Source organism: Naegleria lovaniensis (genome assembly GCF_003324165.1).
Source record: "Naegleria lovaniensis strain ATCC 30569 chromosome Unknown tig007, whole genome shotgun sequence".
NCBI lineage: Eukaryota > Heterolobosea > Eutetramitea > Acrasida > Naegleriidae > Naegleria > Naegleria lovaniensis.
Genome location: NW_025407829.1, coordinates 686,636 through 702,364, shown reverse-complemented (window position 1 = coordinate 702,364; position 15,729 = coordinate 686,636). Strand labels below are relative to the sequence as shown.

Below are 15,729 nucleotides of genomic sequence, written 5' to 3'. Positions count from 1 at the left end.
CTATCGATACTCTTTCACTTGAAGTGGTTTAAGAGCTCCTGGTGATTTTGTTGGAGAAGTAGCTTTACCCAGCTGAGTAATTGGAGAAATTGTATCACTCAATTCGTCAGAGCTTATTCTCTTAATTGGAGCTGATTTAATTCTGGGGCGTTCTCTAGGAGTTGGCTGGGATTTGCTTTTGGAATGTGAGGTTTGAGGAATGGGTGGAATTTTTCTTGGAGATTCAAGTTTCATATTAGATTGCTGAGATGGGAAAGGATACATTACGTCATGATCCAATTTTGAAAGCTCTTGCTCCATTTGCAGTATTTTCATTTCCTCTTCCATCTTCATTTCATCTCTCTCCCTTTCCATTTGATAGTGACTTTTTTTAGGAATTTCAATCACTGGAAATAAGTCAGAATCGAGAGGGTCTTGCTCAATGGGCTTGGTTGACGGAGGTAGTTGAGACGGTATCTGTGAATGAGGTTTTTTCTTCTTCTTCTTGTCCTTCTTGGGAGAACTGTCAGAAACTAATTGAGGTGGTGGTAACTCAGTGCTAGCTTCTTTTCGAAGCTCTTCATCGAGTTTTCGACGAACTTTACGGAGACGTTCCTTTTTCTTCTTTTCCAATGGCTTTTGCTCTTGAGGTTTTTCATCGATAGTATTCAATGGAGATGTGTTGACAACAACGTCATTGGCATCATACTCTGTTCTGAGAGAGTTAAATCCATCAAACTCTTTTCCAGGTGTAAGTTCGGAGTGGTCATAATTATTGGTAAGGGAAGAAAAACTTTCATCAAAGTAATTGGTAATTTCTCCTTCGTCTTCAAAGTCTGAGGAGCTGTCTGAGCTCTCTACCTTTCGCGCATCAAAGCTTGGAATTTCGTCAGGATTCTCTCCCTTGAACATTTCCCAAGCAGAGGAATTGAAAGAACGAGATTGCCACATGGAGTTTTTCCTCAAGAATTGACTAATATCCTTCTTACTATTGTAGCCCTTTTTAGCCTCAACAACACCTAGTGGCTGTTTGTCACCCTTCATGTCTTGAGAAATTTTGCTTGACATGTCCACATGCGGAGCGAAGAAAGAGTCATCTTCGTTATTGAACTCTAGGAATGGAGAGAACGATCCAGACGAAGGTGTCGTGTCCTCTACTGTTGCACCTCCACTACGAGAAGAGAACGATGAACATGGTTCGGTAGGAGTGGCCACTGATTCGTCATCACTCGTAGTCTCTATTTGCGTAATCCAAGGATCATTCAACAGATCATCTACTGTGGCTCTCTTATTGGGATCTCTTATGAAACATCGAGCAAGGAATTTCTTACATCCCTCAGAAACAAAATCAGGAAATGAAGGCATTTCTGTTGATGCAGCAATGTGAAACATGACCGCAGCAGCAGTTGTAAACTCTGAAAATGGAGGTCTACCTGTATACATTTCAACAATGGTACATCCAATACTCCAAACATCTGCCGGACGCCCATGCCCTGTTTGCATGATCACTTCAGGTGCCATGAAATGTGGTGTTCCAGTTAATGATTTAAATTCAGTGGAGAGGGTCATAATGTCCTGTATTTTACGTGATGCTCCACTATTGACAGGTGTTCCAACCAGCATTGGTGAATTATGTATGAAATTTAAGTCCACGATCACTATAATACTTACAAGTCAGCCAATTTGATTTTACCCTCAACGCTCACCAAAATGTTCGCTCCCTTAATATCTCTGTGAATAATTCTATTATCATGCAAATATTTGAGACCCTTGAGCATTTGAATGGTATACTGACGCGTCACATCTTCGGATAATCTTCCATATCTTCTCAATAATGATGACACAGAACCTCCCGGTACAAACTCGAGAAAAATGTTTAAGGTAGTTCCATTTACCTCTGCTCCATAGTACTGAACAATATTTTCATGTCTTAGCCCTTTCATGAGATTGATTTCTCTCTGTAAATTTTCCAATTTAGTTTCTAATACATCCTCTGGAACATTCTCAAAAGTGCACTCCTTAATAGCAAAGAACTTGCCATCGTCCACGTTATACCCGAGGAACACTTTACCATTGGCTCCACTACCAATGAAGTCACCCTTCTTATAATTCTTAATAATTTGTGGCTTTTGTTGTTTGGGCTTCTTTTTGGATTTCTTTTCAGACGTAACCTCAGAGTTTGGAGTTTTTGCGTTACTTTCCGACGATGTTGGTGCCGAGTAGGCTCCAGATGTTTTTGGAAGTTTGGGACTGTTTGGTGAGTGACTTGGTTTTGAAGCATCCTCTGACTTCATTGGAGGCAATTGCTTCGAAGGATGGGTCGACGCTTGCTTGATTTGTTTGCCTGACATTCCATTCCCACTGTTGACGTGATTAGAAGAAGAAGATGGCTGTTGTGCATTTCCATTCTTTGGTCCACTTTCACTCAATGGAAGATCGTTAACCATGATAGTCGTTGGAGTTCGTGCCCGTAACTGCGTTGGTTGTTGAATTGGCTGTGGAGGAGGTGGCTGTGGATTGGAATTACTCGCCTTCTTGTTCTTAAAATACAGGTGGTGTGAAGGTGAGGGTTGTGAGCTGAAAGTATGAATCGACATGTTGCTCGAGGTGTTGCTTTGAGCAGTCGAGGATGCATTATTTACATTTTGTTGAGGCTGTTGTTGGTAGGAGTTGGAAGGCACAAAGAACGTACCACTTCCCAAAGTGCTGCTGGGAGTATGATTTATGGGAGATGTTGCTCGGTTTGCTAAGGCAGGTGTGACTTGTTGTGACCTTGCCACAGGAGAGGTTGAAAGTTCTGTATTGGCTCCCACAAATGTGTTAGGTTGCAAAATTTCACTCTTGTTCAGAGTCGATGGTCTCATCTTTGAGTACGAAGTTGGATGATGTTGTTGTGGCTGTGGTTGAATTTGAGATTTTTGTATGTATTGTGTTTGTTGTTGTTTTGAATTGGGTGAAGGGCTCTGTGGAGAAATCATGGCGAGGTTATATTGTTTGAGAGGCGACGAAGAACTTGTGGGAGTATCTCTCGAAAAGGACTGATTCACATTGTCATGAATGTGTGTTCAGTGCAGTGTGACATGCATACCGAAGAAGCCACAAGCAGTTGTTGAGATTAGTTTGAAACCATTTCATGAATAATTCAATGACAATGTAATGCATAACTACTCACCTCAATAGTGTCAATGCTTTCCACGATATCATCGCTATCATCCGTTAATGGTGAAAGTTGTCTTGTGCTGTTCACCGATGACTCATCTGGTGTTAAATATCCACCATGTGGGCTCAAATTATCCAAGTACTCGATATCTTCCTCAATTTCAGTTCCTCCAGTAAAACTCGTATCCACCGACGACCTCAAATCACTTAGTCCGCTCCGAGGTCTCATATATCCAGGAACCGTTAAAACTTGCAAATTTCTACTACTATTATTACTTCCGTTCTGTTGATGATGATAAGGATGATTACCTTTACCAACCACTCCACTCTCCAAATAATATCCACTCGGATGATAATTCAATCCAGCTGAAGAAGTAGAAGGCGGAGAAGTGGTCGTTATAGCGTATGTAGTACCACTCGTATTTGCACTGGATAATGTACTCGACGACGATCCTAACGCGCTATAAGGCTGTTGCTGTTGTTGTTGCAAAGTATTTTTTAATAAGGCTTGTTGAGGGTGTGGTGAGGTAAAGCCATTGTTGGGACTCGTGGCTCGGATCATGTTGTTATTGTTGAAAGGAGTGTTGTTGGTAGGGTTATTATGGTAATTGGAATAATTGGAATAGTTGAGAGGTTGAGGAAGAGCAGCGGGTTGAGAGGCATATCGTGAACTTGAAGAGGGTGTTTGTTGTTGCAAATTACTACTCGAATGGGAATGTCCAAGAACATTCTTGGTGTTGCTACTAGTGTTATTATGATGATCAAAAAGAGAGTTGAGAGTTGTGCTAGGTGGAGGTTGAGTTCTTGTCGATGATGGAGTGGTCGTACAAGAGCTAATAATCATAATATTGCTATTCGTGGCACCTCCTCGAACAGCAGCATTGGGTGTTGATGAAATGGTATTGGAAAAATAATTGTTGTTGTTATGATTCGTTTGAATGGGAGTGAGACGATTACGGAAGAGAGTGGAACGGGATGCGAATACCGTGTTGGAATTTTGAGAGGATGCGGCGTTGGTGGTTGCCGAGGTTGCTGAAGAGGAAATGTAGTTCATTGTCAATTACTAAAACTTGAAGAGGATCAATGTCTTCTCCGATACTGCAAAAGTATTGAAGAAGTATTGCTGTGATCGTGTGGTGTAATAGAGATTCAATGGATTGGGAATGATGTTTCAGAGATTGTTTTAGGCCAGCATTTATTTTTTTAAAATTGTACATGACATTTGGCGGGTGAGACCAAGAGTGACAAGAGCACAATTTGGTTGGACCTACAAATTCATTATCTCGCAATTCATGAAATTTCATCACAACAAGAGTTGAAAACACCAACAGGTATTTCTTTTTTACCTATCAATTAATACACCAATAAGTTTTTCCTTTAACCCATAAAAATAATTATAACACAGAAATGAATCAAAACCATCTCACACACAACCCAAATCGAAATTCAAAATTGGCATGATTTATTTAGTTCATCTTAATCTTTGAAGCCTTAATTCTGTTCATCTTTTGAGAAGAGCAGACACCAATAGCCTTACAGACAGTTTGTGGGTTGAAGACCTTGTTCTCAAAGAGTTGGACGAGTTCAGCTTCGTATTGGTTGACCAAAGCAATACATTGTGATTGATAAACGGATGGAACGAATTCAGTGCAAACCTTATCGAGAGTATTCTTGACGTTTTGTTGAGTATTGTTAGCAATCAACCAATTGTCAGCAACGCTAATGACATATTCACAAGCAAGACACATGGTACCATCAGCAGCCTTTGGAGCAAGAGCGAGTTGGAGGAGTTCAGCAGCATCGCACATCTTCAAGGTGGAGCAGACCTTTTGTGGGGTCAACTTTTCCAAGAGCAACTTCTTCAATTCATCAACAGCAAGAGGAACGAACTTCTTGCACAATGATTCCAATGAACCCAAACGAGCACATCCAGCATCAGCCAACTTGATGATTTCATTGACAGTAATATCAGAGACAATCAAATCTTCCAAATACTTGGTAATTTCGAGACAAGTTGGGCAGTATTTGCTATTCTTAGCTTCCAAGAACTTCTTGAATGGATTGAAAGTAACAACTTGTTGTTGCTTTGGACAGACATCAACAACAGTGCTGCAAATGGTTTGAGCATCTTCAGTTTGGAGGTCTTGAGCAATTTCAGCAGCCTTATCAACAATTTGTTGACAGTCTGGAACTTGGAAGAAAGAGCAGGCAAATTGCAACTGTTGCTTGACAGAGTTGACATCAACATTGTTAATCTTGGTCTTCAAGAAACCAACAGCAGCCTTACAAATTGGGCACAACTCGGCAACTTGTGGTTGTTCTTGAACAACAGCTGGAGCTTGAGCAGATGAGCAGAGGTGAACATCTTGGCAGATGGTCAAAGCAGGGTATTGCTTCTCAACTTGATGAATGAAAATTGGCAAGTATTGCTCAACAGCATAGGTACAGAGAGTAGAGTATTGTCCTGGAATGACAGAGCACACTTGTTCGAGCTTCTTTTCCAAGGTCATGATGGTGTCATTGCTTTCAACCCAATTTTCTGAAAAAGGTATGTTTCGATAACAAGCCATGAATCATTCAGAACCCAATGTACAAGTGAATTTGAATGTTGGATCAATCAGAACATCGACGTGGAACCATCATTTCGCAAATGATGATGATGAAATATCATAACCGTTGATGACGACCAATCATCATCACGAATTTCATAATAAATAATTCATCGAGCCCATTTAGAAATACAACACATTCAAAGATCGGTTATTATTATGTTTCTATTCCTATATCATCATTATATATCACCAACTTACCAACTTGAGTAACGAGCAATTGACACATGTTGCACATACCGCTGCTTTCAGCCTTTGGAGCAACAGCCAAAGCAGATCCGTTACAAATCTTGACTTGAGAGCAAACGGTTGCTGGTGGTTCCTTAGCAATGATTTGGTCAATGATATCTGGCAATTCCATCAAGACGAGTTGGTCGCAAATTTGTTCATACGGACCCAACTTGGAACAGATTTGCAACAATTCTTGTTCAATTTGTGGCTTGGTCTTATTCACAAAGCCTTCAGCAGTGGCAACGAGCCATTCACAAATTTCGCATCCAATGACTGACTTTTCAGCTTGAACGGTAACTGATGGTGCGGCTAATAAGCACAACACCATCACGGCGGCAATGATGTATTTGAGTTGCATGTTGTTGTTGATATTTTTTAAAAAAGCTGATGAAAAAAATTGCAATGATTTGAAGCCTCCAGTCAACTCCGATGTACGGAGATTTTTATGGTCTGGCAACAATTTGGACGATTCTGAGCAGCGAGAAACAAATTGTTGCATGACTCGTGGACCGTTGCTTATTCTCCTGTGTGAATGGTTGGTTGGGAGTGTAGCATCTCCTAATAATTGTTCTCATATCTCATTGACGCTGTTCATCCAATACTAAACACAAACCTTATCAAAGAAAAAGAGCCCGACATTGCGTGTCACACCTAACGTCGGGCTCTTTTTCAATCATTTGTCAGGCAATGTTGTTTCATTGAGGGAACACTCTAAAGTTTCGAAATTATTTTGTTGGAACCAACTCTGATAGCGTGTTCCCGCCTTCCACAAATACAACATTAACTCAAAAAAAAATATTCAATCTGGTTCACTTTCGAACCCTAATTTATTCAACGTTACAGCACAACCCACTTCGGAAGAAAACACAAAAGATGAAAAATGACCGATCTGTTCAAATGCCTCAATTAGTTCCAAAGCGAAAGGCCTTCTCGGAGTATTCTGTCTCCCAAGTGATGATCATGATCACACTCGCTGTTTTTTATATTTTGACATTTTGCCCTAATTTATGCATCATACTAGCTTTGAATGTAACCTCAAAAGATTATTCTGTAGATTGGAATTTAGTACCTGCGTCGCCTCCTGCAGCTGCAAATTCTCAAGACTCTAGTTTTGGCTCATGTGTTTGTGATTTGACCAAAAATCAATGTGATCCTAACTGTTGCTGTGATCCTGATTGTGCCCAATCTACAGTCGAGAAGACCTTCTCCAAATGTTTGAGTCCAGTCTCAAAAAAGGACATGAATTATATGTGTGTCCAGAAGAGCTTGGTGACATTTTCTAATTTAGACACTCTAGGAATTAGTACAAAAGAAGTGACCCAAGATCCAAGTACTCCATTATTTTGTGTTTATTTTGAAGGAAGTAAGTTTTTTCTCCTTGTGTATGAATTCGTCTGGCTTAAATACGGCCTTAATGCAACGAATGACCTTTTATTAATTTCGTGTTTCAGAATCGGTGGATGGTCAATACTACTCAGTGGTTGGAGATTTGGATGCAACGACCATTAAAAAAACAGTTGACAAGGAGGATGCTTCAACAGTGTACAAACGAATGATATCAAAAAAGATTGTTTATGAAACAGTTCCCACAATTGGAAATCAAAAAACTGATACGTATTTATATGGAGACAAAATTCCAACAACCACAAGCCCCATTTCATCCACTCTGACATTGACCTATCTTACAGTGCCTAGGAGCCACAGCTCTGAGCTATGTGACACGTCGTCATTTGTTAAATTTGCTCAAAGCGATGAATTCACTCATTCTTGTTATTGGATACCAACATCAGTAGACACTCTTCAATCACGATGTTCAAACCAGTTCAGTTACGACAAATTGATCAGTACTGTCGTTGGAACAGTGGCAAACCCAAACAGTAATAATTTTAAGGCAGTTTCTGTCGCTCAACTCATTTCAGTAAGCAGCACAGGTGTGGAAACCGTACTAAGCAACACCAATATAGCAACCACTTACACTGTAGCTACCCAAACTTGTACCAATGCAGTCATTGGAATGGGATATTATTTTTCAACGACCGACACTGGTACAATATCGAGCGTCCAATTGATTGTGAAAGTTGCAACGCTTGTCAATCCTTCATCCGTTACTCTAACCAATAATGTTCAATTTATTAATGGAGTAAGTAGAAAATTGTGAGTTAGGGTAACATTAACATTTTTGTGCCCAACTTTGAAATTTCATGGTAATTGTGTGTTAAATTCACAAAAATAGACCATTAACGACTATTTGATTGGCACCACTCGGCCTAAAAGCGGAAACCCAGGTTACATTCGGAAAAAGCCTCTCCTCGCAGGATACACTGTCACAAATAATCAAAAGAGCGCCATTTATCAACAAGTGGATGGTCTTACAGCACCAACAGGATATGGATGCTCATCAAAGACCTCCATTCTATTTGATGTGGACTCTGTGTACTCATGTAGCCTCTCCCTCAACATTTCAGAACTTCAAAGTTTATGCCTTAAAAATTCCATCTCACAATTGTCGTCTCCTGTGACACAAATTGGACGTTACGGAAATGCAGATTACACGAACACCAATGACTGGGTCGCAATATTGCAAGACTCCACACCTAGCTCTGTAAGTTATTTTTTGGAAATTCGAAGCAGTAACCTGAGATACATTTTCTTTGATTGGGGTGAACCCTTGGTGTGTGTTTTTAACGCATCTCATCAGACTTGGGACTCGTTGAAATCAACTTGTAATAACATTGCTGGAGGAGTCGAATATCAAGTTGTGATTGCTAAATCGGGCTCTGTTCAAAATGAACAATGGAAGGTACAAGGAGTCAAACGAGTCTATTATCCTCTCACATGGGCATTCACCGGGGATACCACTTCGAGTAATACGTTTTGGATTGAGACAAGAGTGAGATTTGTGCGAGTATCAGGCCAAGAGACGATTCAGAAAAACTATCCAGCTCCAAACTTTCTTCCCTTCCTTCCAGAAGATGTGTTTTATCCCTTCTCTCTGATTTACTCGTCAGACGCTCCAGGGTCAACCTTTACTGTGTCTAGCACGAATTGGTTTCTCGTATTGATTTCGAGCTTGTTGACATTCGTTTTGACTGTTATGTAATTGAACCAAGACTGGTATGACCGTGTTTCGTAGAGAATTGGATGTGGACTGAGCGAATTCGCTCTGCTTGCAATACTCTCTCACCTTAATCCAGTGAAATTTTCAGACAATACTCTAAAGCTCTGCTGGTTGGTAGGCCTCATACGTAAATCTTGATTGCGCAATCCGAACCCTCAACCTAAAAGGAAAAGCTGTGCGTAGCCGCCGAGTTATGGCCGAAGTAAAAAACGTTTGCTTGCTTCAAGAAAAAATATTGTTGTGTGTACACAGTGCTGACCAGTTTCTTTCCTGAGAAGAAGACGCACACTTCAAAGAATTTCATCATCTAACAACAATTCCGCTCTTTCTCTCGGATTATTAAACGATTGGTATCATTGCCCTTTTGTCATCTTTTTGTAGAACCAAGATGAATCAACTCCTTCATCAAGTTCATAACGGTATCAAAGAAGCCGGATTCTTCCTTGATAACTACATTGCAGTGAATAAGAATATCTCAACAATCTATCCGGAAGACAAGCTTGCTGAGATGAACGTTTTTGATGCCGGACTAGTGAAATTATGGAAATTTATGCTTGAGAATTATTCATTGAATATGGTCACGATTGTTCTTCCATTTACAGTTTTGTTTTTGAATTATTTCTTTGTTTGTGGATTTATGTTTTTAATTGAACAAGCTGATTTCTCATTCTTGAGGAAGTATAAGATTCAAGCTGTAAGTGTTTACAACTCCGATTTGTCTCCAATAACCGTCTCATCATTGGACTTGCGCCTCTCCGATCTTCCGATCCCCATGACATTTGTTTAACATTATACATTTCCCGAATATGGAATATTGAAATTTTCATCGTTTCTTTCAATTGAATCTGTATTGATGCACTTGGTTATTACACTTATTATCATTTCCGCACAATACTTCCCTCTTGCAATATATTACAGAAAAAGTACAATTCGGCTTCCAAAGTCTTTTGGGCTTCTTTGTATCTCCTCTATGTGTACTTTGTCATTATTTTGCCAATGTATACTGCCGCCTTCTATGTATTGAGCCAAGTGGATTACTTTAGCTTGGATCTGTTGGACATTCCAAATTGGAAGACTCTTGCATGGCAAACACTTGCCTTCTTGTTCTTTGAAGATTTAGGACACTATGTGTTGCATCGTTGGATGCATACACCATGGGCCTATAAGACCATTCACTACAAACATCATGAATTTGATGCCCCAAGCTCATTGGCCACTTCCTATGCTCATCCAGTCGAGGTTGTAATCCAAGGAATTGCTACCTTCTTGGGACCAGTCATTGTGAGACCACACATCTTGACTCTTTTCATTTGGGTCAATATTAGACAATTAGCTGCATGTGAAACCCATTCAGGATATGATTTCCCATTCTCCCCAAATAATATTTTACCATTCTGTGGAGGTGCAGATTTGCACGATTTCCATCATCGTACTTATAACGGTGCTTATTCTTCCAATTTCATATGGTGGGACGTGTTGCTTGGAACTGATAATGGATATTTCGCTTGGAAGAAGAAGCAACAAGCAAAGAGAGCAAGAGGAGAAGCTATCAATGTTGACGATTCAGAAGATAATCAACAAACTAAAAAGACTAAATAAGACCATTAAGGTAAAATTCCAATGACTACAATTAAATTTGTATTTTTGTATTGAGTATTTAGAGTAACAATACGTTGCTTAGCAGGTTCGATCGATGCCTGCAGAGTTTTGTTGTACTTTCCAAAAATCAACTGACGATTGACAGTTTTTTCTTTTTGAAAAAAATGTTTCGACCCAAGTCACTCTACCCCAACAAAATTATTTACTTGGACAAACGTAAAGTAACGATCCCCAAATGGTGTGGAGAACATTTCGGAGAAAAAGACGAAGAGGATCAACAGAAAGGATTTGATCCCAAATCATTACTTTCTAGAATTCAATTATTGATTCCGAATCGTGAATTAGATTTAGAATTTTTCACTTGGCAAGGAGAAGAGGTAAGAAGATTTTGTTGTTTGAAGGATGGTGTTTTACCAACTTAACATGAAAATATATTTGCAATGAATATTTTCATTGATGATCAAATTCAATGACACAAATCCGACTCCGGGTTGAAATGTTCGTTATTCAATAATTTCATCAAAGGCTGTTCAATACGAAAAAGAACAAGCGAGACTGAGAAAACTATATGAACCCTGTGTACGTTTATTACAAGCCATTAAAAACTTGCCAGAAATTCCCTCACAAGAAATGCAAGACGAACAAGGCACCCATGTCATGAATGTCTTGTCTACCAATCATTTGATACCAAATCAGGAAACCAATAGTGGTGATATTCAGCCAACTCTTGTGAAGAATGCCATCTCATCAGAAACGGCAATGGATCAATTCTTGGAATTTATGATCAACGATTGGAAGACTTGTACATTATCAGACTTGATTTACTTGTTGACCATTCTCACCAAAAATAGTAATTTGTTGAAACCATTCGTGTTGAGAAGACATGTTGTGAAAATTTGCAATTTCATCATGCATGAAAAGAAGAATGAAATTGTTTGCATTTTTGCTCTCAAGAATTTCCTTTATGAATACTTGTCCATTTCCTGGAATGTTATTGCTTGTTTATTATTTGATGAATTGAGAAAGAGAAAAGAAGTTCTTCCTGTAAAGAATGAAAAACAGAAAACCCAAAGACCCAAAGCAAAATACACATTCGAAAAGAGATCTGTGGAATATTTATCAATCTTTGCAAGAATGAACCATGACGAGAAAATGACCCAAGAATTGGTTAATATTTATGAATATGTTCTCAGCCATTGTCGTAATTCATACATTGTTTCACTAATCATCTCAGATCTCAAAGAATTGAAGATTAATGACAAGAAAATTTTTAAAGCTGTTTCCATTCAATACGCACATGATTCCCCCATTGAAGAGTTGTGTGGATCTTTTTATGAATACTGTAAAGCCACTGACACATTATCACTTGTGAAAAACGACGCCTTGCTCAAAAAGAAAGCATCAAAGGAAGAATCCAAGATGAAACACAAATTGAAAAATGAAAAAAGATTACGAGTATTGAACATGATGAGAACAGGACACTCCATGACGATGAGTCAGCAACCAAGTACTGAAATGAAGGTCAATCCAGAGGTTTACTCTCCAGAAGCTCTGAAATTACATTTAGCTGACATTCTTGCAGGTCTCACTCCCTTTGACAGAGCCGCTTTTGTTAAAAAGTATTATGGCAATGAAAAAAATTTAGCAATTGCAGAAGAGAAGGAATTTCAATATTTGGCTAAATTATTAATACGAGTAAGTATCTATTTGAGTGAGCCATGTTTAACGTAATCCTGAAATTTTTTCTAGTTCCGTAATTATGGTACTCGTGCAATGGCCAAAATGCAAGGAAGAAGTGTGATGGACAATATTGACATCAATGACTTGAAAGAGTTTTCAAGCGAATCCTTTGAACGATGTAAACGTTTTGAACATTTTGATTATTTACCTCAAGACGTGAATCCTCTCATTGAACATGTGTACTCAGAAAAGGCATCTTATAGCTATGATGCTCTCTGGTCACTCTCTTTATGTGTCGAAAACGATGGAATGATTATTGAAAAATTTTCACATAACATTTGGAGTGAAAAACCAATGTATACTTATCTGATTGATTATGGAATTATTAAGAGATTGGAAGAGTTAATGTTCATCTATCTCACTGGAAACGACACGGGAGACGATCGATGTGAACGACTTCAATTTGTATGTGAGAGTATTCGATTGGTGACCACACTTTTCGAATCCATGAGAACACACGGAGAATTATTTAGAATTGACTACATTCTGAAAGAGACTAAAATTCTAGAATACCTCATTGCTGCCATTTATTATTGTAGAACTGATGGAATTATTATGGCCAATTTGAGAAAATGTTTTAAAGCACTCTGTGAATCTCATCCAAAAGTTGCCATGAGTCTCATCTTTGACAAGTACATGTTAGCTGCTCTCATTGAAATGCTACGTTATGGAAAGACGATGAGTGAAAAGAGAGTTCCAAAAGTTGAAAATTTTATCGATTTCCCACTCATTATGGAGTTTATTTTCGAAACTTTGTCTGAGGTCTGTTTACCAACCGTTGTGAAGGAAAGTACAGGACTATTACCAAAGAAACAACAACAAATTTTAACAGCAGTGACAGATTCTGGTTTGCTTGTTGAAATTTTAGAATTCATGACAGCAAAGAAACATTTATTTGATGCCTTTGTCGTCTATGCCTTGAAAGAACCTGAAAAAGACGATACCTACGATTGGATTGCACATCTCATTTCATTACTGTCCTATTTCTCAAGACATCCTCCCATGAGAGAAGAATTCTATTCCAATGATTTTAAGATTTTTAAGTTTTTATTATTCAATCTTATTTTCCCATTGAGTGAAGTGATCATGAAAAAGCTCACCATGAAAAATAGTGTCTATTACATTTCTGCTCCAACACTTCTCAATTCATTCAGTATTATCAATCATTTACTTTGGGATGAAAAAACTCGAGAGTACATTTCTCGTATTGAGAATAGAACTTGTAGTAATTCTGGAAAAACACTTGAAGATCTTTGTTTCACATGGTATCAAGTCATTTCCAAAAAGTATTACGAAACAAAGCAATTAACAACTAATGAGGCCATGTATTGGGCTCGCTCATGGTTCTGTCTCGCAGGCATGATGCTCTCTTCCGAATTGAAACGAAATCTCATTGTGGAAAAGCAATTACTTTCTAAAGTGATGCAAGTGCTTCAAAACAAACCACACCATTTAGTGAGAGACATTAAATCTGTCATTTGTAAATTCCTCATGATGGCCTTACGAGAGGAATATGCTCAAGACAAGATTGATATTGATCTCGTATTGAAATTTATATCACGAGAGCTGAAAAGTTGGAAACAACCTTCCATCATGTTGAATCAAAATTTAATTTCACAAAATGTCATTCTTTCACTTTTCTATGACATGATGGGAGTAGAAGTATTCAAATCACAAGCGATTGAACTCATTCAAACCAAATATACCTCTTTGAAAACTCATTTGAAACTTGTGAATCAAACCGAAGATTTACCAAAATGCAATTTTTGTGGACGTGAAAGTAATGACAAGGGTCAAAGTTTGAAACGTTGTGCTGGATGTAATCTTGTCAAGTATTGTAGTGTCGAATGTCAGAGAAAAGATTGGCCTTCACATAAACCCATCTGTAAGGCACATCAAGAACGAATGAAATCTCAACAAGAAGAAGAAGAAGAAGATGTGAAAACAAACAATTCCTCCAAACAATATTCTGCAGAAACTCTAAAAACGAAAGGAAATGATGCATTTAAACAACAAAATTTTACCAAAGCCATTTCACTCTATGAGAGAGCATGTGAACAAGAAGATTCCAATCCTATTCGACACATTCTGTATTCGAATTTAGCTCAATGTTATTTTTGTTTACAACGTTATTCAAAGAGTATTGAATATTGTGATTTGGCATTGAAATTGGATGCCAATTATACAAAGGTGTTTTATCGAAAGGCATCATGTTTGATGGAATTGAATCAGCGAACACAAGCCATGAAAGTTGTGAATGAAGGATTGAAGGTAGAACCTACGAATGAACAATTATTGAGCTTGAAAAAGAAATTAATGGTGAAATAAATTGAGATATTGGAATACAACTAGTTTGTTACAACGAATTTTTACCATGCACTTCCAAGAACTTGTTGTTCTTTCCACGGGTGGCCAACTCCTTCAGTAAAAATGACCAAGATTCGAGACAAGATTCTTTACGAGCGCACTTTTATTTTTTACTCGATTTATAACACCGACCATTTTTCAAATTTTGTTTCAGAGTTGAACTGTTCTACAATTAAGCATGCTGAAACCAAGATTTTCATTTGGTAGGAGATTCTTTCCCTATAGTGTCAGATTCTTTTGTTTGGTATTGTGAGACCTAATATTCAATTAATAACAGCCGTTAAAAAAAGGTGTCTCTGACTTTAGCTGAATTAAACATAAAGCCCGTGTAAAGTGCAAACAAGCAACATGAAATTCTAGAACAACAGACCATCTTACACTCAAGGATGTTCTATTTGTTGTGCACTTTTGACGGGCTTGGTGTTATTTTCAAACTCTTCTCAATCACATTGTACTCCACAAATTGAAAATTTTTTTTAACACCCTTTTCTTCGAAGAGATGGTGTTGACAATGACAAAGAGGGGTAAGGGCCCCTTCAATACTATACCACCCTGGACGTGACAAAGTTTTACGACGTTACCACCACGGCTCATGTAATGCCAATTCAACTTATTGACGACCCAAAAATTAAGTAGTGTTTCCCTCACGTGTCAGCAACAAAATATTGCATTGGCAAGTTTTGAGGGGTTGAAATCATTATAAAATCGTACTATGATCGTAGTTTTATTAAAAATCCCCAGCGAAATTCTTGCAGCTTTTGTTCACGAAAAAATACGCTTGAGTTGGTTCTTTCGAGAAATATTTGAGTGAGTGCGAGTTGTTTTGAACTTTATGTGAAAGTTGAGTATTGAGAACCTTTCGGAACTGACAAATGTCAATGTTCATTGATCCAAAAACAATGCTCCTTGATCATGTACTGGGATGTC

The 15,729-nt window shown here is 38.3% G+C and overlaps 5 protein-coding genes across 5 annotated transcripts; 3 read left to right on the top strand and 2 right to left on the bottom strand.

Moving 5' to 3' along the window:
* On the bottom strand, nucleotides 1–4,192 carry C9374_014167 (uncharacterized protein; the record flags this gene model as incomplete). The annotated part of the gene is made up of 3 exons (XM_044690124.1): nucleotides 1–1,576; nucleotides 1,651–3,017; nucleotides 3,152–4,192. 3 exons carry the CDS (start codon nucleotides 4,190–4,192, stop codon nucleotides 1–3), a joined length of 3,984 nt encoding a protein of 1,327 aa, XP_044553599.1.
* A 412-nt stretch (nucleotides 4,193–4,604) lies between these two features.
* Nucleotides 4,605–6,336, bottom strand: C9374_014166 (uncharacterized protein; the record flags this gene model as incomplete). The annotated part of the gene is made up of 2 exons (XM_044690123.1): nucleotides 4,605–5,677; nucleotides 5,949–6,336. 2 exons carry the CDS (start codon nucleotides 6,334–6,336, stop codon nucleotides 4,605–4,607), a joined length of 1,461 nt encoding a protein of 486 aa, XP_044553598.1.
* Nucleotides 6,337–6,851: 515 nt separating this feature from the next.
* Nucleotides 6,852–9,078, top strand: C9374_014165 (uncharacterized protein; the record flags this gene model as incomplete). Its single annotated transcript, XM_044690122.1, has 4 exons — nucleotides 6,852–7,341; nucleotides 7,430–8,118; nucleotides 8,212–8,580; nucleotides 8,677–9,078. The coding sequence occupies 4 exons, from the start codon at nucleotides 6,852–6,854 to the stop codon at nucleotides 9,076–9,078; spliced, it is 1,950 nt and encodes a 649-aa protein (XP_044553597.1).
* A 406-nt stretch (nucleotides 9,079–9,484) lies between these two features.
* On the top strand, nucleotides 9,485–10,695 carry C9374_014164 (uncharacterized protein; the record flags this gene model as incomplete). The annotated part of the gene is made up of 2 exons (XM_044690121.1): nucleotides 9,485–9,790; nucleotides 10,015–10,695. 2 exons carry the CDS (start codon nucleotides 9,485–9,487, stop codon nucleotides 10,693–10,695), a joined length of 987 nt encoding a protein of 328 aa, XP_044553596.1.
* A 164-nt stretch (nucleotides 10,696–10,859) lies between these two features.
* C9374_014163 (uncharacterized protein) lies at nucleotides 10,860–14,763 on the top strand (the record flags this gene model as incomplete). Its single annotated transcript, XM_044690120.1, has 3 exons — nucleotides 10,860–11,072; nucleotides 11,221–12,390; nucleotides 12,445–14,763. 3 exons carry the CDS (start codon nucleotides 10,860–10,862, stop codon nucleotides 14,761–14,763), a joined length of 3,702 nt encoding a protein of 1,233 aa, XP_044553595.1.
* Between the last annotated feature and the right edge of the window lie 966 nt (nucleotides 14,764–15,729).